Source organism: Ctenocephalides felis, unplaced genomic scaffold (genome assembly GCF_003426905.1).
Source record: "Ctenocephalides felis isolate EL2017-DRISC unplaced genomic scaffold, ASM342690v1 CF-g0.4_SCAFFOLD_01886, whole genome shotgun sequence".
NCBI lineage: Eukaryota > Metazoa > Arthropoda > Insecta > Siphonaptera > Pulicidae > Ctenocephalides > Ctenocephalides felis.
The window spans coordinates 125,767,931-125,792,154 of record NW_020538040.1 but is presented as its reverse complement, the minus strand read 5'-3'; the positions used below and the strand labels follow the sequence as shown (position 1 = coordinate 125,792,154).

General features: G+C 29.6%; 3 protein-coding genes across 3 annotated transcripts; 2 read left to right on the top strand and 1 right to left on the bottom strand.

Annotated features, from left to right (window-relative positions):
• Positions 1–2,815: 2,815 nt before the first annotated feature.
• Positions 2,816–13,041, bottom strand: LOC113376905 (conserved oligomeric Golgi complex subunit 3-like). Its single transcript, XM_026616995.1, has 16 exons — positions 12,747–13,041; positions 12,472–12,663; positions 12,076–12,261; positions 10,560–10,838; positions 10,146–10,259; positions 9,043–9,176; positions 8,906–8,973; positions 7,972–8,140; positions 7,666–7,805; positions 7,384–7,544; positions 6,877–7,009; positions 6,590–6,765; positions 6,170–6,508; positions 3,558–3,761; positions 3,034–3,295; positions 2,816–2,883 (listed from the first exon to the last, which is right to left on the bottom strand). Exons 2-16 carry the CDS (start codon positions 12,610–12,612, stop codon positions 2,870–2,872), a joined length of 2,520 nt encoding a protein of 839 aa, XP_026472780.1. The 5' UTR covers positions 12,613–12,663; positions 12,747–13,041; the 3' UTR covers positions 2,816–2,869.
• Positions 13,042–18,882: 5,841 nt separating this feature from the next.
• Positions 18,883–20,020, top strand: LOC113377285 (guanine nucleotide exchange factor MSS4 homolog). The gene is made up of 2 exons (XM_026617544.1): positions 18,883–19,214; positions 19,279–20,020. Exons 1-2 carry the CDS (start codon positions 19,095–19,097, stop codon positions 19,519–19,521), a joined length of 363 nt encoding a protein of 120 aa, XP_026473329.1. The 5' UTR covers positions 18,883–19,094; the 3' UTR covers positions 19,522–20,020.
• Positions 20,021–22,939: 2,919 nt separating this feature from the next.
• LOC113375864 (adrenodoxin, mitochondrial-like) lies at positions 22,940–23,888 on the top strand. Its single transcript, XM_026615813.1, is given in 3 exon segments — positions 22,940–22,948; positions 23,366–23,540; positions 23,543–23,888. Coding segments are annotated over 3 exon segments (354 nt in total). The 3' UTR covers positions 23,713–23,888.
• Positions 23,889–24,224: the final 336 nt, after the last annotated feature.

Genomic DNA, 24,224 nt, shown 5'->3' with positions numbered 1-24,224 from the left:
TATATATAGACCACAGTTTCTATAAATATAATGCTAATGCATCATGCTGGCAACCCTAGACAATACTAGCTGTAAGTGGAATTCTGTCTTGCAAATTGCTGGAACTTCCCGTAACAAAAATTATTATTTTTTTAAAAACGATTAACATTTTTGAAAAAAATTTACTTCGAAAAAATTAGATTTTTGAGAAAATATAAATTTGACAAAAAATTACTTTTTTTTGAAAAAAAAAAAATTATTTGAAAAAAAAAATCTTTTTCGAAAGAAAAAATTTTTTTTGAAAACAAAAAATTTTTTTGATAAAAAAATGTTTTCTTCATTTTGACATATTTTGGAAATTCTGAACTTTTTTCAAAGCAATCGTACTGCTTTAACTGCATAGAGATAAAATGTCAAGCGCGTAAGCGACGCGCCGCCGTCTAACTCATAAGCATTGGTACGGAACCCATAGAAATGTAAAAAAAAATTATACTTATTGTTAAAATCTCTATAAAATATCTGATAATTTGATGTGCATATGTCTAATGATCATTTTTAACCGCCGAATGGCATTTTTTTTACTTTTTTATTAGATCTCCGAAACCGCTAGACCTGCCTTCATGAAAATTTGATCAATTCTTTATCTTGTCAATACAAGTAAAATGTTTTTTGAATTATTCAAATTGGACGCTCCGTTCTCTTAAAAACTGTTTTCGGCACTTTTTGCCCCGTATCTTCGGAACGGCTAGACCTGTCTTCGCCAAAAACTAATCAGCACGTCTCCTTATCAATACGTATCAAATGCTTAAAAATGAATTATTCAAATCGGTTGATCCGTGTTCCCGAAATCGTCGACGAAAATTTGTATCCGCACACACATACATACACGCACACACATACACACACACCCACACACACACACACATACATCCATTTTTTCTAATAAGGTATGCCAAAATATTCAGAAACCTCTGAAACGTTTACGTAAAGATATATAAAAATTTTCATTTTCGATTTTTTTGCAATTACTATAACTTGCCCTACGGGAAGTTAATAATAACTAGTGGGGCGCATGACCACCACTATTATGCTTATTTATGCACTATTATGCTTATTTATCTATGCGCATGGCATCGTGCCTTAAGGCAAATTGCTGGAATTTCCCGTACCGTAATTAAAAATTCGAGGTATGAAAATAATATATAATTGTTTTAAATAATTTTAAATAGATTATTTATTATAAATACATACTGTAAATTTATATGTGCTTATTGGGCGACGAGCGTATTCTACAAGCATCTTATGTGTATGCTTACAAAAAATTTTTTTAATTTTTTTTTAAATTTGATTTTTTTGATAATTTTTGAATTAAAAAAAATCGTTTCTTTTATTTTTTGAGAATTTGGAAATTTTTGAAAATGTTTGATTTTTTTTGAAAATTTCGAAATATTCTCAAATTTTTGTAAGAAATCGTTTTTTTTAATTTTGATGTTGTTCAAAGGGTATGGGCGTGTTTCCATACAGAATTGGCCCCACCCTGGTATTTAGATAATTTTGATGCCATTTTATAGGTATTTTTGAGAAAATTCGAAATACCAAATTTCAAATCCGTAGCTCATTATTTGGCCGAGATATCAGTGAAAACATGTGAAAGTGGCCCCTTTTTTCAAACATACTTTTTGTCGGAAATATGAGAGATATCGAAAAACTGTTAACGTCATTCTATTTGTACTGATCTTGTCTATGTTGTTCATAACAAATAATGTGAAAAAATTATTTGTTAGTGCGTGAAACGATGAAAATAATTTTTCATTTTCCATTTTCTACTAGTGCGGCTTGTTTGACTACTTTTATATTAGCATCATTCAAAAGCCTGTACATTTTTCTTCTATTATTCAAAAATTCATTTAAATCTAAGTGGAACTTTGGGAGAAAAGTTGGAAAAACTTAAGATAGTGCGCGCGCTACCAGTTCAAGAACGCCCATATAAAGTCGCTTTGCAAGAGCGACGCGCAAGCATAAGGCTCGTCGTTACTGCGCGTCCCGACAAATTATGTATATAAGTATGGAAATATTTAACCAAAATTTAACCGAAATTTCATTATATTTAACCAAAAAATTTCAAAAATTTAATCAAAATTTCATTATATTATTAATTTATATGTATATATACTATAACAATATAATAAATATTTTCACATTCAAAATTTCTTAAGAAATTAAGTAAAAAAAAATCGCTACAAACAGAAAATAATTTGATAAAAAAATTTTATAATTAATAGTTTAACTAATTTGTATTAAACGTTCCTATTATTGTAATAAACATACATATATGCACAAAAGGATATTGTAATGATTTTTGTTTCTTTCCTTTTCGAACTGAACCGGAACAAACATGAGAACCGTTTTCTTAATTTTAGCGTTCCGGTAAAAAAAAATATTAGCACAACACTGCTGTATATATATAAAATTTATACAATGGTACATCAAACAGTGAACGTGGATGAATATATTATAAGATATTTTTATCCTTGCATTTAGGCCTATATAATATTTCTTTATTTTTATTTTGAAATTATTAACATCACTTTTATATTGCTCGAAAGTTCATTATAAATTTTTGTTGTGCTCCATATAACATTTCCGCTCATTTTGTTATTTTCTATTGTGTTTAATGTGAATATTTCCATATAAAATCGAGAACGTATAAAACAAGTACTATGTGAAACGAGGGATAAGTGTTTATACATATATATTTTCCATTTTATTTATAAAATATATAGTTATTTATTTTACATAATTTACAACTCTAATAGATGAATATTAACTATATAATCTAGATTTTAAATTATATATTATTGATTTTAAAACAATTTTACTTGAGCAGGGTTCATTCTGGATCATCTGCAAAAAAAAAAATTCAAGCTTTATTAACATCATGTTTCATGTTTATGATAATAGATGAATTATTATTAATTGAAATTAGTTTTTGTATGAAATGTTATCAAAGAAAATTCTACATTTTCATTTCAGAATAAATACCAAATATTTTACCAATTTTAGATTCTTGTTGAGAAGTGAATATTTCAGGTGATTCTTCAGCAACTGTTAGTTCTTTCCTTGCAGAACTTATCTTACGTGTAAATTCTTTAGAATGTGGTTGACTAGGAATACCTTCAGCCACTAAACTGGCTGAAGAAAGCAAGACCGACACTTGTTCTGGAGTTGGACACCCAGCAATAATTATTTCATCAGAGGTATAGCCACCATTGTTTAAATTCTGTTCTAGCTTTACAAATGCCCCTACAACATTATTCTACAAAGCACAAGAGATTAAATTAAAAAATGAATATTAAAAAAGTAATTAAAAAGTTCTGCATGTTTTAAGTAATATATGTAAGCCATTTCTAGCAATGCATATATTAAGTTCAGATATGTAAAAATAAAACATTTTTCATGAAACTTTAAATTCAATATAATAATATTATATTGATCTTCTAGGATATTGACATTAATACAATATATTAAATAATTAAATTAAAATAATATATTTATTTATTTTAGAATAAGCGACATACCCTAATAGGCCTGAACAGTATGAATTCAGTATCCTTGTTCGAAAGGTACAACTGAAGGGACCTTTGAAGACCAGCAAGCCTGGCTTTCATTAATTTTTGAGTTTCCTGTACTATCGCACCAATCTCTTTGGGTCCAGCCCAAGGTTGTGATTTAAGTGTAGTTGACAGCTTGTTTTCATCTACATTTTGAAAAAATGTTGCAACCTAGAATTCAATAAAGCTACAGATAATAGTACTCAAGATTTTGACTGACACATATTTTGCAGATTTTAAATGAAATTATTATAATATTAAATTCCTGATACATGCAAATAATGAAATTAATAAATAGGAATTAAGATTGAACTGCTGTCGTTAGTAATGTTCATTAATTTAATACATTCACGCCGGCGTGGGCCACCGGTTTCCCGCACAACACTGTTCCACCGGGCGGCGCGGGCCGCCGGTGACCCACATTTCGGAGACAATAACCACGCGCCACCTCAGAGATAAACATACCAAAATCGGGCCCGGCGTGAATGTGCGAATTTAGGTCAAAATTTTAATTAGGTATTTCGAAAATAAAGTTTTTCCTTTCACTAAAAACTAATCATGCGATTTCTAATTGATATTTTTCAAAATTTTTCAAACAGACTTATATTATCCGTGATTGTATTAATTATAGCGGATAAACACGCGGTTGTACCTATGTCCTAAAAGCGCTGCTCATCATTCTTAATACATTTCTAAACCTTAATACATTTTTATAATTCAAGCATTTTCAGTAGAACTATAATATTTTAGGGTTTTCGTTTACGGTTTCAACTTCCTGTAGGGTATGTTATAGTATAGTAATCTAAAAATGAACATTTTTCCATATCTTAACAACTCAAAGCTTTTTGAATATTTTGGCATGTGTGTGCGTGTGGATACAAACTTTCGTCGACGATTTCGAGAGTACAGATCAACCGATTTCTTTGATTCAAATAACATTCGATTCGTATTGACGAAGAGACGAACTGATTAGTTTTTGGCTAAGGAAGGCCCAGCTTTTCGAAAATATGGGGCAAAAATGGTAGTTTTTGAGAAAACGGAGCATCCGATTAGGATAATTTAAAAATATTCAAACAAATTTTTCAAAAATTCTAAAGCTCACTTATATACGTCAAACAAATAATTTTAACTTCGCAATTCAAATATTTGTATTTTATTCTAATCAATTCTTAGAAATATGAGATAATATGCTCTCTCCCTAAGCTGACACGACTTTTGTTCATACACATATGTTTACATTCCTTATAAACATAGTATAGTTTGTATGCACAATTATAAACACAGGGTCCGACAGATATAATGGATGGATTTCCAAGAATTATAAATATTAAATGACAACATTAACCAAAATGTTTGTTTTGCTAAATGTTTAGAGGGTTAGGTCAGCTCTGAAGTTTTTCATATCAAATATTGTCATTTCAGGCAGCATCTTTGCAAATTCTGCTTTAAATGCTTTTTAAGGCATAGATGGCTTGAGGACAGTTAGTGTACATTCTTTTTTCCAGGATGAACCTTAGAAAAAAATCACATGGAGATAGATTGAGCAAAAGTTCTGACCATGTTATGTGAAATGATGTGGCCTGGAAACATTTGAATTCACTTGATCTGTGCGAAGTGTCCCTTCCTTGTTAAAACTACATCTCACCATTCAATTGCTTTAACATAAGTTGCACAAAGGTCTGTGACATGTGAAATTAACAAGCGGAAATCACTGTAACAGCCATACCATGATTTCCATACACAAGAATGAAGACACCATCAAAGAATGAGCTGACATGTAACTATACGTCTTTGGAAATAATGACTACTAAAACATTATTTTATAGTGTACTCACAAAGCTCCAATACATTTTCTAACTCTATCCATATAGACAACAATGGACGCTTGTAATCAATCCATTATTTGCTGGACCCTATATTACACATCTACGAAATATGTATGATTAAATTTATTTATACAAATTTATAATAATCTTTACATAATATAAGAATAAAAATAAAAATTTGAAAATATTTAAAACAATATCAATCATTGATTAATTTGTTTTGTTATTTATTGATTGTTGAATAATATGTTTAATAAACCTCTAATGATTAATTACGAAATGAGAAGTTTCATCAATTTTCCCATAAATAATAATACAAGGCTACCAGTTTTAATATTTAGTTAAAAAGAAACAGCCCGGCCGATCTTTGCCAAAAACTGATCAGCAAAATGGCCAACTGATATCTTCTGTACCTTTTATAAATTTTCAAAATAGATTCAGGATTTTGTGCGGAAACGTAAACAAATTCTTTTGCACTTTTCTGCTAATTATAAAGTAACGATTTGGCAAATTGATAAACGCGAGTTTTATTGAATAGCTTTTGAATCTTTAAAGTTCTGCTTACATATATAAATGGCGAAAACAAACTTCACCTTTGAGAAATTAAACAAGAAAAAATGTGTACATTTAAAAAAAAATCCTTTTGCTTATTTTTTATGTAAAATATAAATACAGCAAATATGCTTTTACAATATTTGATATTTTGCTATGCATTTGTATGTAATACACTTAAAATAACTGAAATTCTCTTACCTTATTATTGAAATCAAGAAGAGGTGCAGCCAATAAAATAGTTGATGTTCGAATAAAATTTTCACAGGAAGTTTTCAGTTGACGATCAACATCTTTACGAGAATCTAGCAATTGTTCCTTTACTTGGGGCGTTCCATCAAGTAAAAACTCCAAAATCGCATTATTAGTTCCCAAAGAAAACAATTGCTTTCGCTTCTGAAGTAAACCAAAAGCAGCAGTCTTCACTTTGCTAAAATCCAATCGCATTTCTTTCACAGTAAAATCAACTTGAAATGGGGCAATTTGTTCGCGTAAGATCAGTAGATGTTTGATTTGGAATAATTCACCATCAACAATTGTCTAAAAGTTAATTAAAATCATGGTAATAATTTGATAGTAATTTAAAAAAAAAGTTATATATTTATATGAAAAATCAATTACCTTTTTTGAAGATATTGATTGTGCAGCGCTTGCTACACTCTGTATACATAATGACAGAGCCTCTTGTGATAAACCCTGGAAAATCGGTCTGTCCACACAGCGATACAATCGAGACAAACAGACTAGTGTGCGCCTCACTGTAGGGTACCACATTCCATGCAGATCAGCTGGAGAACCTAAAAATAATATATATTTAATATTAGTAACTTTGCTGAAAATCCTAGAAAGGATTGTTGAAAAATTTTAATATCAAAAATAAACAATCTATCTAAAATGTTTCTACTTACTAATTAATCTGGATTTTGCTTGATCAGAATTTATTCTAGCTACTTCTTGAGATGTATTAGAAGTAGTAGATGAAATAGACGATCTTGAATCTGACCTCCGCAGCGGATGCTCTTGTAGAGATTGTGCTATGCTCTAGAATTGAATTTACCATGAAAATATTATGAACGAGTTACCAAATCTATCAACATTTTACTTGAGACATATTTTAGCCAACATTGTTCAAGTTCAAGTTCACATACTTAATGATAACAATAATTAGAGACAGATTATAATATACCTACCAAACATTGAATTAATTTGAGATTATTTGAACAATATCATCTTGTATTTTAAATTTAACTACGTTTTTTTTTCAAAAAAAAACTGCCATGTAAAAAATTCATAAATAGAATAAAGGTATAATTTAAGTTTTTAGACAAAACTATTGTGGATACTACCTTGTAGACGCACTTGAGAAATACCAAATCAAAAATAAATGTTAAATTAGAAAAATAACACATAATCACCTCCATCATTTCCAACTTTTCAGGATAAGCAAGATCGCCAGGGGCGGGAGAATATTGCAGAATATCAGTTTGTAAATATAAGTGAGCTCGGAAAACCAATCTTTCCTGAACATCCTGCAGAAGTTGCCACACAATTTGTGAAAATGCTTCCAGAGCTTCAGCTTTTGCAAAAAAAAAAAAAAAAAAACACTGAAGTAATTTTCATAGCACCATAAAATCCAAAAATAAGTTTTGCAAAATATTATAGTGAACTTAATATTATATAGATAATAAAATACATACAATTATTTTGAACATGTTCATCAAGCATTTCCACTTTTAAAATACTGCAAAGCTCAGCTAAGGTTTCTAAATGATTTATATGGATTATTAAAGGTCTCAACATGTCATACAATGTAGAACACAATCCATGCAGATAGTCACTGAAATTATTTTAAATTTATTTATATATTCGAACAAGATAGTTATAACATTATTTATCAATTAAACAGAATCTGAATTAGATCTAGACATAAAAGCAATATTTTAGAGGCAGATTATATACATTAAAATATAAATTCAAAATATTGAATTAAAAAAAATACTTACAAAAGTTGTGGACTTTTTTCTGTAAAAAATTGGCAGAACAATCTATACTCATCCTGACAAATATGAATCAAAAAAGCACAACTTTTTCGAACAAGTGCGCAATGATCACCATGATGAACTGAACTGTTCTCTCCATCATTGCAAAGATTTAGAATAGTACCTCGAACATCTAAACATAATTTATTCAATTAGTATATAGTATAAACACACACACATACACACACACACACACACACACACACATATATATATATATATATATATATATATATATATATATATATCTTGATATTGTTTATTTCGACATTGAAACATAATATGATAATGTTTTTCAGCCACAAGTCGAAAAAATAAAAACAGAACGTAAATATAAATCTTTTTTAATACATTTCGAGCTATTCTGCTAGCTCATCATTCAGCTAAAATACAGAGTAATAAAACAAAGTAACAAAATAAAATAAAACAGAATTAAAATTAAACATACTTTATATATATAAATATAAAGTGATGGTATTTTTCAGATGGTGAAATATTATGATAGAATTGTTCTTGTGCATCTATCCAATAATTAAACAATTTTAGTGAATAAAAATGTCTTAATTGCCAAACGTTTGAGGTCCTGTTGACCCATCTTCAAATGCATATAAATAATTTAAAAAAATGTTGCACTAATTAATATAACTACAATTTTTTTTAATAAATATTAAATTAATTAAAATAAAAATAAAATAAATGAATAGATTCTCATCGAGACATGTTATTCGTTTGGAATTTGTTTACCAAGTAAAGAACTTGTTACTTGTTTTTACATGTAAATTCAAAATTTAACAAGTAAAAACTTGATTTTAGTTAAATTTTAAATTAATATATATATATATATATATATATATATATATATATAGTGTCAATCAGAATATTATTCTTGTAAACTTACCATTGGTCATAATTTGCATTCTCTGAGATATGAAATGGTTCTGCAATTCTGCAAGTAATAGCCTATAGCTGCAAATATTTATCAAATATTGTTTACGTTATTTTTAAAACAAAACTCATGCAAAAAAAATTACTTACTCATCATAAACTTCACATCTCTTTTCAACTTCCTCAATTATCTTTTTTATTTTAGGAATGCATGTTTGAAATTTTCCATAGAACAAGGCAAAACTATCAGAACCATTTTGTAATTGTAGTTTAGAACCTATAACCTATTTCATATTATTCAAATTAATTAACAGAAGTTAATTAGAAATAAATGTATAAAACATATAAAAATTTTAATATTCATTTCAATTCCCATCCAATTATCATTCACCAACAAAAGCAAAACACAAATATAATTATATTGAAGAAAAATATTTGAGCTAAAATATAAAGCAATTTAAAAGCTTGAAGCTCACAGAATATTTTTATCCTTATGAACATAATGTAGTATATTTAACTTCTAACCAAAAAAGTCTGCACAGAGAATGCCGTTATAAAATCTCATTCTTATTTCAAAATATTTTGTAATGTAACATTAATTCATATATACGAATGCATATTCATATGCACTATTTCAAACAAAAAAATCCAAAATGAAAATGTCTTGTTGACGGAACTATGTACGTTCCATTCACAAGTTACAACCATTAAAAACATGTTCTTAGTTACAACGTAAACAACAAATTTATAGGTATCATACACAAAATGTAGATGAGTAAAATATTGTTTTGTAATAAATTTAGATTTATAATTTTGCATGTTATGTAATCAATTGAGTCACACAAATTATGTTACTGAAGTGTTTTGAAAAAAAAAATGTAAAAAGAATTCAGAATTGTTTTTTCTTCAATTTGAAGCATCTTAAATTATTAATAAATAAATAAATAAATTATGTTGAAAGGACTTGGTGCCTTCAAATTTTGATTTTTCAATTTGATTGGCCTAACTCCATTCTTGAATACACATATTATTCACCTAATAGGAATTGAAATAGGAATTATAAATTTAACACCCCCAGATACACTTAAGTAGAACAACTTATTAACACTCGATATGTATATTTTTAAATAAAAATAATGATTTAAATATTGCGATTTTAACATAAATGAACATAAGCCATTTTCAACATGAACAGTTCCTATACTAAATATACTATATATAAATACATATAGTTAATTGAATGTTGAAAATACCTGGTCTGTTGCATTATTTAGAACTTGCATGACATAATTGCGAATGAGAGTAATAGCTTTGTACAAACAATGCCTATACCTTGCTTCAAAAATTGGAGCTTCTTTGCAATTCGGCTAAAATGATAAAATCATAAATTGTATATATATATATATATAAATAATAAAAATGAATAAAATATTTAACATAAAAGAATACAATCAGATCTTATCAGCAACAGTCATAGTGGAATCAACACAATGGTGACTCAACACATCAATGTATCATAAATTTGCATCATACAATAATTAATTTCCATTTTTGCTCCAAATTCAAGAATATAAATTAGAATTAGGACAAAATAATTACTAAACCAATAATACATTAAAATTGTATTGATTTATGTTCCTAATTTAATAAAACATGAAACTGCTTACATGGTTTTTCATGTACAATATGCATTCATCAATTTTATTGAGAACTTGAATAAAAGAATCACTAGTAACTGCTAATGTTTTCCCACAAGATAACCGTTGTCCTAGTTTTTCAGCTTGGTTAAAGTATTGCAATCTATCACATATATCATTGCAGATAATGTTTAATTTATTTTGATCTGAAAGCAGATGCTCACTTGCATTATTTAATAAACTTGTATTAACTGATACTAAGCTGTGTTCAGAAGCCAATTCATTTAATGCTTGAACTGAATCATCAATCTGAAATATAAAAATAAACATAATACTAGTATTGAACAAATAAAATACTGCATAAAAACTAGGCTTGGACCGAATATTCGGTATTCGGCACCTCTTTTGACATTCGGTCGGATAACGAACAAAAATATGTATCTGCATAAAGAATTCTTGAATTTTGTTAAATTATGAATTGAAATTAAAATAAACTCTGTACCTCAAAAGGAAACCATGTGTAATGACGATACCATTACCATGGGGCAAATAGAGGCCCATTATTCTAGGACCCATCTAGTACAACTACACACTTTGTATAATCACATTTATAGATAGATCCAAAAAGCTTACGATGTGATGGTTTAAATAACATATGATTGGAGATGACTTCTTGATTGTATACATAATAAATTATATTTTGATAACTTTTGAGATTATAAACACATCAAAAACATCCTTCTGAATACTCCTCAAACAATTTGTTACGAACAATATGTCATCAAACAATATGTTACTGTTATATGTTTGTTATTTTTAAATGGAATCAATAAATAATTATGCTTGAGTGTTTGCATATATACAATTAAGTTTCATCCTTATTTATGAATTTATCTTATTTATTAAAAATTAGTAATAAAATCTCTTTTTAAGAATTAGTAATATAATATATCAAGTTATGACAATCCATAAAATTCGATAAGCAGGAGAATTCAATTTTTTGTTTTTGAACTAGAATGCAGGAAAGAATTTATCAGTGCCAGTAAGTAAAGTTTATACAACAGCTTTTCTCCAAAACTGCTGGGGTAGTCTCGAGATAAAAACCTAAACTACTTTCTAAAAATGTAGAAAAAGTAGTTTTGAATCCTGGTATTCTAAATTTCTTATTTTTCCTAATTTATAAACTATCTAATATGTAAAATAATTATATAAAAATGGTACTTAAATGTTCATAAGATTATTTAATTATTCGGTATTCAGTCAGTAATAGTATAAATGGTGCTGAATTTTCGAAACGAGTAATTGAATAGTCTTTGCAAGACCAGGCATATCACTCTAATAAACATGTAGCGTGTCAGTGATATAACAACTGTGTACAGTGATTACAATAATACGAGAGTATATTCCAAATTTTTGGTATTTTGCTGAATACACTATTTGTTAAAGTCTAATAAAAACATAATATATTTCATTCCAGCTGTACTTCAAGTGTTGCAAATCAAAACATGGTTTTGCACAATTTTTTAATATATTCTCATTTACTTACTATTTTGAGTAAGGCGTCACATTCAGAACTTCTAAGAGATAACTGCGAAAAATATGATTCATATGTTTCATCATCATTTTTTATCAATCTATCTTCAACTTCTGAGTAAGATTTTAAAAACTCTTGCATGGAACATTGCTCGAAATCTTCATTTCTAATAAATTCTTCATAAGAACCAGTAACTACCTGTGGCATATTATATATAATTAGAATCATATACTTTTAGCAACAGGGTAGTAAATAGTATCTTTGTATATTGTATTGTTATATATTTATTGTAATCCATCCTTGTTCTCGATCATATTAGGAAAGTTATAAATATTATTCATTTAAAAATATATAAAATAAGATCAAGTTAGATGCATTAAACATACCACAGATCAAATATTGCAATACCTGAGATAATTCAAAGAAGATTTCACGTTGAACCGTTGACAGAGGAGCCAGTGGATGGTCAGGAATCTCCCACTGGAGAAGTTTGTTTTGAATTCTGCGTATATTTGAATTTTCAGATTTTGCACTTTCAATATCCTCCATAATGTTTATGATTTTTTACTTCGATTTTATTCGAACGTTTATTTCTTCATGCTTTTTATAGATTATCTTAACTTATTATTATTATTACTATTCTATCAAATTATTTCTGTTAATTTTAAATACAAATATCTGACCTGTTAAGGTCAACCGTCCAATATTTACATCATCTTCAAATAACTCTGGTTTGCAATTGCAACGTCAAGACAACACGGCCACCCACTGCACTAGCATATTTAATCTAAGGAAGGCACAGTATCTGATAAAATATATAATATATTGGTATATAATTGGTAGAAATCGGCTCCACCATAGCAGTAGACACACGGCATCAAGACATGCTTCTATTCATTATGAATTATGTATTATTATATTGTCTAGGTATTTGACATTGCTAATTTCTACAAGAAGATTTGTCTGCTAATTTGACAACCTTTGTACCAACACACAAAAAGAAATCGACGTTAATAAAAGAACGCGTCCCCATCATAGATAGAAGAATAAAATAGATCGCAATGCCTTGTAATTTTACGTTACCACGTTACCGTTATGTTTATATATCTATGGACGTTACCATTAGATTAGAAATGCATTATATTTATGTATTTATGTTTACTTATCCTATGTGCATTAGATCGGCTATGTCCAACCTGCGGCCCGATGGCGATTTTTGTGCGGCCCCATGACAAACAGCAATCGCTCAAATTATTATTTTCAATTTAAATAAATAAAATAATTTTTGTAAAGGCTAATATAGAAGTCTGAGCACTAAGTCAGCTTCAACCGAAAGTAATGGTCATTAATCGAATGAATAGATGTCGATATCAGTTCAAGTCGAACCCTCGACGCGGACGGACGTGTGAAAGTGAATGCTCTCGCGTCAAATTATTATACTGTGTATGTAAACCATAATCAAAGTACGAAATTAATGTAGTTTTTACAAACATTAAATAAGTGATATTTTATAACAGTGTACTTAACTTGTATAGTAATTAGTGTGTTGACATTACACATTTTTGTGTCACCCTTATGGGGACACAATGAACAAACTTTCTCTTACCAAAACAAATAATATATTACATGAAGATTTGCAAACATGTTCGGATCAAACCACAGAAAAATTACGTCTCAAATTATCAAATAATTTAAACGGAAATTCGATTAATTGTCAAGAAAAAATGGATACTGAACAAACTATTCCAAAACCGATGCCTCGGAAAAGCGTGAAAATTCATATAGAAAATCCAACTAAGCAGACCCGGACCCCATCAGAAAACTCACTTTTGAACGATTCTTCATCTTGTTTAGATAATGTTCATCCTGTGTCGATTTCACACAACCAACCACCATCGACCTCCAAACAAGGATCAAAAGTCATGAGCTTTGAAGAATGGATCGAGGTTAAGTACAAAAAACATAAAGCAAATAAACCTGCAGAGTATTGGTTAAACCCTACATTAACCAGCAATTCCTTTGAAATTTTGAATGAAGTTCAAGAGCCAGAGCCAACAGAGAAAGAAGTAGTCTTAAAACCGCCACCAATTTTTGTCCATGATGTTAAAGACATCAGACCTTTGTCAATTTTACTAGAAACACACGCCAAAGGTAACTATACTAACAAAATTGTTGGTACAGATCAAGTCAGAATACAGTTGAGTTCTGCACAGCTATATAACAAAATTTTGAACCTCTTAAAAATTAGAAACACACAGATGCACTCTTTTCAAAGCAAAACCAACCGAACATTTAAAGTAGTCATTAGAAATATTCACTTCAGCACCGATATAAAAGACATCAAAAATGAAATTGAATCTCATGGACACAAAGTTGTGTATATAGCTAACATCAAGCACAGATTTACTCGTGCTCCACTGCATATGTTTATGGTAGAATTGGAACAAAACGCTAACAACAAAGACATCTTCAACATAGAATTTTTGAAATCCAACAAGAGAAATTGTACAGTGTACAAAATGTCAACGTTATGGTCACACTAAATCGTATTGTTTCAGAGACGCAAGATGTGTGAAATGTGCTGGCGATCATCTCAGTAAAAAATGCGAATGGACAGATCGCATCAACAAAAACGTCAAATGCGTACTTTGTAAAGAAAACCACCCAGCCAACTACAAAGGTTGTAAGGAATACAAACAATTATTTGCTCAAAGATTTCCCCCAATTCGCACCAGATATTATCCAACAGAAAATACTATAAACAGACCGTCATATGTTCAATCTAATAAATCGTACGCGCAAGCCACAAACCCAATAGACCAAATTATGCCAGATCCAAATGTCTGCAACCAGCAACAAGCTAATTCCGACATTGATGAGCTGAAATCTATGATGAAAGATTTAGTAGGCAAATTTAGTATCATACTAAATTTACTAACCACCGTCGTTTCAAAATTAAAATGAATAGTAACTCATTAATAATTGGAATCTGGAATGCCAATGGTCTTGCTCAACATAGGCAAGAATTAGAAATATTTTTAATAGAATACAAAATAGATATTATGTTAATCTCAGAAACCCACTTTACAAACTTAAACTATTTCAAATTAAACAATTATAATTTTTACAATACTAATCATCCGGATGGAACAGCTCACGGTGGAACTGCTATAATAATAAGAAAAAACATCAAACATTACCAAAACACATCTGTCAATGAGGATTTTATACAAGCCACATCACTAACAATTCAACAACAAACTGAAAAATTAATAATATCTGCAATTTACTGTCCACCAAAACACAAGATCACCTGTGAACAATTTGAAAATTTTTTCGGAACACTTCAGAGAAAATTCATAGCGGGAGGAGACTTTAATGCGAAGCATACCTTTTGGGGATCTCGATTGGCAAATCCAAGGGAGAACGAACTTTATAAAACCGTCCAGAAACACGGGCTAACGACCCTATCCACTGGCGAGCCCACATACTGGCCGAGTGATCTGCGCAAATTACCTGATCTATTGGATTTCTGCGTCTTGAAAGGTATAGCAAATGAACACATTCAGGCTAAATCTTGTCTTGATCTAAGTTCTGACCACACACCGATAATAGTCACATACAGTACAAAAATTTTAGAAGACAAGAAAAATGATTTTTTAACTAATAAGTATACAAACTGGGAATTATTCCGAAACATTATAGAGCAAAATCTCAACTGTAATATACCATTGAAAAACAAACATGACCTGAAAAATGCTGTTGATAAATTTAGTGCAATTGTAATAGACGCAGCTAGAAAAAGTACCCCACCACAAATTAAAAAGACTTCACACTTGCTCTATAGACACCAAAGCTCTTATTGCAGAGAAAAGGAGGCTAAGAAAAAGATGGCAGCTAACCAGATCTCCACAAGACAAAACGCAATTGAACAGAATGTCTAAATTGATTAAACAACAGATAACAACGTTTAAAAACGACCAATTTCAAGACTTTTTATCCCATTTAACAATATCAGATCATTCGATTTGGAAAGCCACAAAAAACTTAAAACGTCCTGCCATTACTATACCTCCAATTAGAAAACCGGACAACACTTGGGCACGCAGTGATTTAGAAAAAGCAGAATATTTCTCGACTTACTTCAAGGAAGTTTTTACGCCAAATTCTTCAAAATCCTCGGAACAAGAAGAAAAATTTATTTTTGATTCTTTGAAAGAAGTTCAGTTAAATTTTTCATCAAACATCATTATCAAAGTTCCAGAAATTACAAATGAAATCCGAAGAGCAAAATCTGCAAAAGCACCTGGCGTAGACAACATTAATATTAATATACTTAAAGAGCTTCCCTACAAAGCCTACCGTTTCATAACAATCCTGTTTAACGGTATAATAAGACTTAAATCATATCCCGATCAATGGAAAATTGCTAAAATCATAATTATTCCGAAGCCTGGTAAAAATCCGAATGAAGTCCAAAGTTATAGACCAATTAGTTTACTTCCAACGTTATCCAAAATATTCGAAAAGGTCTTAATTAGAAAAATAAAACCATTTATTTATGATAGCAACGTTATCCCTGAGCATCAATTTGGATTTTTAGAAAAACATGGCACACCAGAGCAAATTCATAGAATTGTCGACAATATAAACAAGGCTTACCAAAACAAGAACTACTGTTCAGCTGTTTTCCTCGATATTAGTCAGGCATTTGATAAGGTGTGGCACCCCGGCCTACTTTACAAAATAAAAAATGCATTGCCGATTGATATATACCTAATAATAAAGTCTTACCTAGAAGGTAGAACATTCTTTGTTAGTGTAAGGGGTGAAACATCCTCATTACATCCTGTCAGATCGGGAGTGCCTCAAGGTAGTGTCATTGGGCCACTATTATACCTCATATACACTGCGGACCTACCACAGAAAGAAGACATTTTGACAGCAACATATGCAGACGACACAGGCATAATGGCAACACATGAAGATCCCATAATCACATCAAAAATGCTGCAGGATCATCTTGACGTGATACAAAAATGGTTAAGCTTGTGGAGAATAGAAGTTAACAGCAGCAAGTCAAAACACATCACTTTCACTCTTTGCAAAGGGACTTGTCCTGCAGTAAGACTTAATGACGAAATTATAGATCAAACAGACACAGTAAAATATCTAGGTTTACACCTGGATAAGAGACTAACCTGGAAAGAACACATTAAGAAAAAGAGAAAGCAGCTAGAAGAAACCAGAAGAAGATATCATTGGCTCCTTGGACGAAAATCAAAACTTGACACTCATAATAAAATTTACCTCTATAAAGCCATCATTAAACCAATTTAGACATATGGCATACAGCTATGGGGATCAACTTCCAACTCAAACGCTTTAATAATTCAAAGATTTCAAAACAAGTTATTAAAAGAAATTTTGAAAGCACCAAAATATGTTCCAAATTGGTTAATACACAAAGACACAGGCACTAGCACAGTTAAGGATGAAATAATCGCTTACTCACACAAATATAGAAATCGCCTAGCTGAACACCCAAACTTGCTCGCGAGAAAACTTCAGAACAACCCTACCAGGGCCCGATTAAAAAGAAAATTTCTTCTGCATTAATCAACAATAGATAAGACCTTCGACAATTCACTGGCAATGGTCAGATGATTTGTATTTTGCCAACGCCTTCAGTTTCATGTCAAAAATTTTACTTGTTGTCCGTTTCAGGACAGTTGTAAAAATTATTAAAATAATAAAAAAAAAAAAAAAAAAAAAAAGATGTCGATATGATACTTTATGGATAGCGCTTGACAGATAACGACAAATAATTGTCAACGCAACGGACAACAGGAGACTAGCGGCTCTATTGACGAGTGGGCAACACTAGTTCACGAGTCACTCACCAGTTTATAAGTCCATATGCTTGTAATCGTGGGGAGTTATATCCGAAAAAGTGTTCATATTACGATTATTTAAAAAAAAAATTTCAAACAGTTTTAAAATGCAAAAAAAACATTTTTTCAAAAAAGTCCATTTTTTTTCAATAATTTCAAGATTCTCAAAAATCTAATTTTTTCAAAGTTTTCAAAAATATTAAAGCTTTTAAAAGTTTGGAATTATGGCACGAGAAGCTCCATCAAATTACCTTAAGGCAAGATGCCAAGCACCGCTAGTTTTTCCAGATTTCTTGCGGCCCAGTGCCTTGTACATTCCTAAATTTTAGCCCAAAGAGTAATTTAGGTTGGACATCGCTGTCCTAGATAAATAAGCATTGTCATAGAAGCATTGTAATCCTTGTAATCCTAGGTAAATAAGCTTGTAATCGTCGGGAGCATAGATAAGAGAAGAGTATAAGCTTGTAATGGTCGGGAGTTATCTCATAACATAGATAAAAAGTTCATAATATGAAAAAATGTTTATATTATAATTATTTTGAAAAAAAAAGAATTTTCAAACCATTTTTTTAAAATTGTTTCAAAAAAGTCAATTTTTTCGATTATTTCAAGTTTCTTAAAAATCTAATCTTTTCAAAGTTTTCAAAAATATTAAAGCTTTTAAAAGTTTGAAATTACGTTACGAGAAGTTTTATCAAATTGCCTTAAGGCACGATGCCATGCGCCACAAGTTTTTCCAGATTTGTTGCGGCCCAGTGCCTTGTACTTATGCTTATTTATCTATCTTGTAATTATGCTTATTTATTTATCTTGTACTCCTTGTACTTTCCTAAATTTTGGCCCAAAGAGTAATTTAGGTTGGACATCGCTGCATTAGATCATAGACTGTGGAATAGTGGCAACACTGCATTGTGTTCGACAGCTTTCATTCGTTGAAAGAAACTGAAGTGTGAAAAAAAACAAATATTGTGTGCGAGTTGAAAGTTTTTTGGTCAAGTTCTTAAAAAAAATCTTTCTTAAAATTGTTTGTTTGCTGATAATACTTATATAAGTACTAAGTGCAATTAATCCAGTTATACTACTATATGTCTTACTTTGTAACTAAAGCAAACCATACCGTATCATATTTATTAAACAATGTCAGACCCGGTGCCAGAACAAACTTTACCACAAACGAATGATAATTGTGCCGCATGCAATTTCTGCAAGAGCATATTTCTTCAACCTCGAATGGCCGGTGGATTTATTGAGCATTCGGTATATACAGTTTACAGGCGTTTAAAATGACGATTTTCGTTGACATTAACCTTAAAACTTGCAGATGGAACTTCCGCTGATGGTACAGAAATTCAGTGAAACGAACGCTGTGCAAAAAGAAAATGTCAATCAGTTCTGGGCTGTCAATACGCTATATGACTTTGAAAACATGGGCTTTTCAAACACTGTAGGCACCATAAAATACCTAGTGTGTGCAGATTGTGAAATGGGACCTGTTGGATATTATGACCTATCCACAAAGAAATGCTACGTTGCTCTCAGCAGAGTAACGGATCATGACAAATAAAAATGATAACAATAAATTTTTATTTACAATATCCTAAAAAACGCTTGCAAATCTCTATTTTTTACTATCATATTTTTGCACCATTAAGTTATTCATGAACGCTAGAAGTTATTTATGAACATCAATTTGTTATTTTAAATACTTTGTTATTTATTCTCGCTAATTTATGAGCTAATATAATTCATATTATAATTTAATATTTGGATATTGCATTTGCTTGACAAGTTTCAAAATATTGAGTCACTAATAGTATTATACTTTTTACAATATTTTCACATATGATTTTTGTTTCTAGTTTTTGTATCATATTTTATAATTTGACAATTGAATAGTTAATATCAATTATATTAGCCAGTTTAATATACGAGGTAAATCTTAATTCGTCATTTTTGTCTGAACGTTTGTATAGTAAAGCCAATATAGGCTGTTGTTTAGTCATGTAATATGTAGGTAATGCATTAATATCAAAATTCATAGGACTTAAAGCATTACTATGAACAAGCCATTTTGTATTTATAATAAAAAGATATTATATATTAGCTACTAAGTGTCTGTAAGCATATATTTATATGAATTGAAGAAGTTTAAATATAGCAATGTTTTTAAACATATTGTATGTTCTATCAGAATATCACATATCTTATATATTGATAATAATGAATATTATTACTATTAAGGGCATGACATAGAAACTTGGAGGACTTTGTGATGAAAATTCTAAGAGCGCAATTAAATTTGTATAAATACAAATGTTAGAACATTCATTTTTAATGAAATCAGTATGTTTTGTATAATTTCACATGCTGACAAAAACAGATACTACTATGCGGTTTCAAATTGTTCATTAAAAAAAATACATTTTTCATAGTTAGTTAACTTCTCCAACCAAAAATGAATGCTTTTGCAGGAAAATCCAATTTTCTAATACAATTTGTGTTTTCTAGATGCTGAAAGTCATTTTGAATTGTTTGACCACAGAAGTATGTGAGCCAAAATTTGACTTTTGTAGAAGTTTTTTCAAATACTGCTGCACCTGTTTCACGAATTTAAAAACATTTAATAAAGCTCGATAAAGACTAGTGCTGATTAGTTTTGCGAGGCAATCGTATTTTTTTGGTATTTGGAGAAAAGTGCAAAAATACTTTACTAAATATGATTAGCGGATTATACACTACTAATATAATAATAAATACCAGTATAATATACTCTACTAATATAGTAATAAATACTAGTATAATATACTCTACTAATATAATAATAAATACTAATAAACACTTTACTATGTAATAATAAACACTTGAGAGTGCTCTACTAATTTTATGATTATGGCATTAAAAGAAGCCTACTGCCCACTCAAGAGGGTATCAAATGAGGTAGGTAATATTTAATTCACAAACAGTAATACCCCACTTAATAGTAATTTTTTTTTTTTTTTTACTGATATAAATGTAAAAGATTTCAAAGAATAAGTGAAATAGGTCTTTCGAATAATGAACTAGGCAGAGAAATAACAAAAATATTTATGGAAGCGATGTCTAAAAGGAACAAGGAGAATTTTCAATTACGTTTGTAAATAGGTCTTTGACCTTCATACTGAATTTATGAACCAATTTATTGAAAATGATCCAAATATTTACAACAGTTCAAAAGCAAGACGAGGTGCTATAGATAGAAAATACACAAACTACATTAGATGACTTCTTCATTATGTAGCTAAAAATTGAAAGTACAAAATAGAAAATTCAACTTTTATTAATATGTCATATTCTAATATTGTCCAGGTAACTAATGATTTATGCTTGGTAAATTGAGGCTTTCGATCTCTAGTTCATTTAATAGAACGATGTAAAGCGGAAGACAGACAGACAGTTACCAGGAAAGAGAAATTATAAAAGTATGCAATACACCTCATAGCCTGATACTTGACCAAATTAAAAAGCTCACTGGAAACTTTTACCTCAAATGTAGGGATCACTTGAATAACAACATCCAGGCCCTGTATACACAGAAAATAGTTTGGTACAGTAAACATGCCATGCCAAACTATATACTGATCCAACCATAAATGTAATTAGAACCCCTGTTATTTTGCTAAATACAATGTGAATTTTTTATATTACATAGAAATGTACTGATGTAAAATATCTAATTAAGTATAATACCCAAGGATAGACAACTTAACTAAACCGATCCAACTTTATGTAGTATACAATTTATATATTGTAACATATCTTTTTTGAATTGAAATTGAAAACATTAAATACAAGATGGACTATTTTCCCAGTAGTGGGAAATAATGTCACTAAGAGCGCGAGTTTTCAATTATTGCAAGACATATTCATTAAATTGTTGCATCTAAATATTCTATTTTTTTTATTCAGCACTAATAAATAAGTTGATCCGTTTAAAATATTTGTGAAAATTGATATCTTCGATTTGATGGCATAGAAACAATTGTCTAACGACTGATTGACTGATTTATAAATTCCCTCCCCGCCACAAACGTCAGTGTAGTTAGTATCAAATTAACTGTGCTTACGGTTACTACAACTCTACTAGACAGATGTAGATAATACACATGAATTGTTAAATGTTTTGTGGACTTTTACTGTTTTACTTATTTTGAGGTGGTTGCAAATTAGTCACACCTAAAAAATTGATATTATACTTTTTTTTTTTTAAATAAATATATATTATAAAACTATAGTGAGAAATGTTGTGGGGGCAAGCTCTACGTTTTTCAAGGTTAGCATATAATGTAAGCAGGAACGTAGGATTTGCGACACCAAAAACGAATATTGAAGCAACATTCAAACGATTAATATCAGTAAAACCTCCTGTTTTACAAGAGGACAAGTAAGTTAAAAATTGTTTTATAAGTTTGTTTGAAAATGTAAGTCACAGTCAAAGTGTATTGTTCTAGTCAGGGTCCTCAAAGCCAAAGTTCTGTAATAACCAGCTTAATCCTGGGGGTTACGTTCCAAGAAATTAGAGCGTCAAACGGGGCTATCTTAACCTGTTAATAACGGAGTTAGGGAAAGATGGATAGAAAGTTGGCCTTTCCTTAAATTTAATAACTGGTTATTCTTAATAAAAATTTAACATGACATTCATTCATAAAACTATTCAGATAGACTGAATGGATCTTTTGAAAGTCATCTAATGTAGTTTGTGTTTTTTCTATCTATAACACCTTTTCTTGCTTTTGAACTATACTACTATCAATATTTTTGTTATTTTTCTGCTTAGTTCATTGTTTCATATCATTATTAAAAAATTCTATTTAAGTATTTCTTCAAAATCTTTTACATATCTCATCTAAAAGAATCAGCATTAAGTGGGGTATTACTGTCACTCGTGTGATTTCGATTTTATACAAAAGTACTACATATTTTGAATTGAATAAGCTTATTAGATCATGAACAATGTATGCCCACAAGTATCGATTATATACATGTTGCAATACTTAAAAACTCATTTTATTAAAGTTTTAATTCTCACTTTTAGGCTTTAATTAGAAACAATAGAGTTGTCATATAAAATATTACAGCATAAAACTATTGAATATTTAGTCTCTTATTAACATATTTAAATAATTTAATTATTTATTAAGTATAATTTCAAATCTGTGGAATCGTATTAATCATTATAAAAAAGTAAGAATTAATTATTAAACATTAATAAGATAGCCTTTAATTTAAGTTGTACCTGCATATAATTGATTCATAGTTACTTGAATTCCAGATCATTTTGTTAACAAAATGAATAAATTGACTGTGCACATATTTTCTACAGCTAATAATATTGTACTCAATTATGTTCCTAAACAATTCTTCTCTTGAAGGATATCTGTCACCTTGTGAAAGCCAATGGTGAAAAGATTGAAGCTAAAGGAAAAGTAGGAGATAGCCTTTTAGATGTGGTGGTAAATAATGAAATTGATCTTGATGGTTATGGAGCCTGCGAAGGAACATTAACATGTTCAACTTGCCACCTTATATTTGAATCTGCTGATTTTGATAATTGCCAGAAAAGGCTAGTGATGAAGAATTAGACATGCTAGATCTAGCTTATGATCTAACAGATACTTCAAGATTAGGATGTCAAATTATTTTATCAAAAGAGTTAAATGGACTTGTTGTAAAAGTACCAGCAACCATAAATGATGCACGAAGCTCGGATTTAAAATAATGTTTGAATATCTATTTATTAACTGATTTTAATTCTTTTAAACAATGTTGAACAAATATGTACAGCAATTTTTATCATGTTTAAATGTATATAGATTATTGTTATTAAGTGGTACATAGTTTATTTTTACAGTTGCAATAAAAGTATAATATTTAATAAAATTTATTTATATACGACAGGAACCTGATTTAATAAATTTACATACATAAATTTTTGCTTGTTTATTATAATTACATTGTGAATCCCATCAAAATAGGTAAAAGTATATGTGTTTGTTTATGTTTGCGTGAAATGAGCTGTCGCATCTATAAAATACAATTTTTTGCATATACATATTGATAAAATATATGGCACTAAAGAGGTTTAATTCAAAGAAATATTATCATGTAAATGTAATAAAGTAAAAATAGTTGTTGATGAAACAAAAAAAAATTTCAAAATAAACAGTAAAAAGTGTTAATCAAATAGGTAAATCGTAATTCTCATTAATTAAGCATATACTTAATGGAGTG

Coding starts and splice junctions, on each gene's coding strand:
- LOC113376905 (XM_026616995.1), bottom strand. CDS start 12,612: ATGGAGGATATTGAAAGTGCAAAATCTGAAAATTCAAATATACGCAGA. Junction 7,806..7,971: donor GAAAAAAGTCCACAACTTTT/GTAAGTATTTTT, acceptor AAATAATTTCAG/TGACTATCTGCATGGATTGT. Junction 6,509..6,589: donor AATCAATATCTTCAAAAAAG/GTAATTGATTTT, acceptor ATTAACTTTTAG/ACAATTGTTGATGGTGAATT.
- LOC113377285 (XM_026617544.1), top strand. CDS start 19,095: ATGTCAGACCCGGTGCCAGAACAAACTTTACCACAAACGAATGATAAT. Junction 19,215..19,278: donor GTGGATTTATTGAGCATTCG/GTATATACAGTT, acceptor TAAAACTTGCAG/ATGGAACTTCCGCTGATGGT.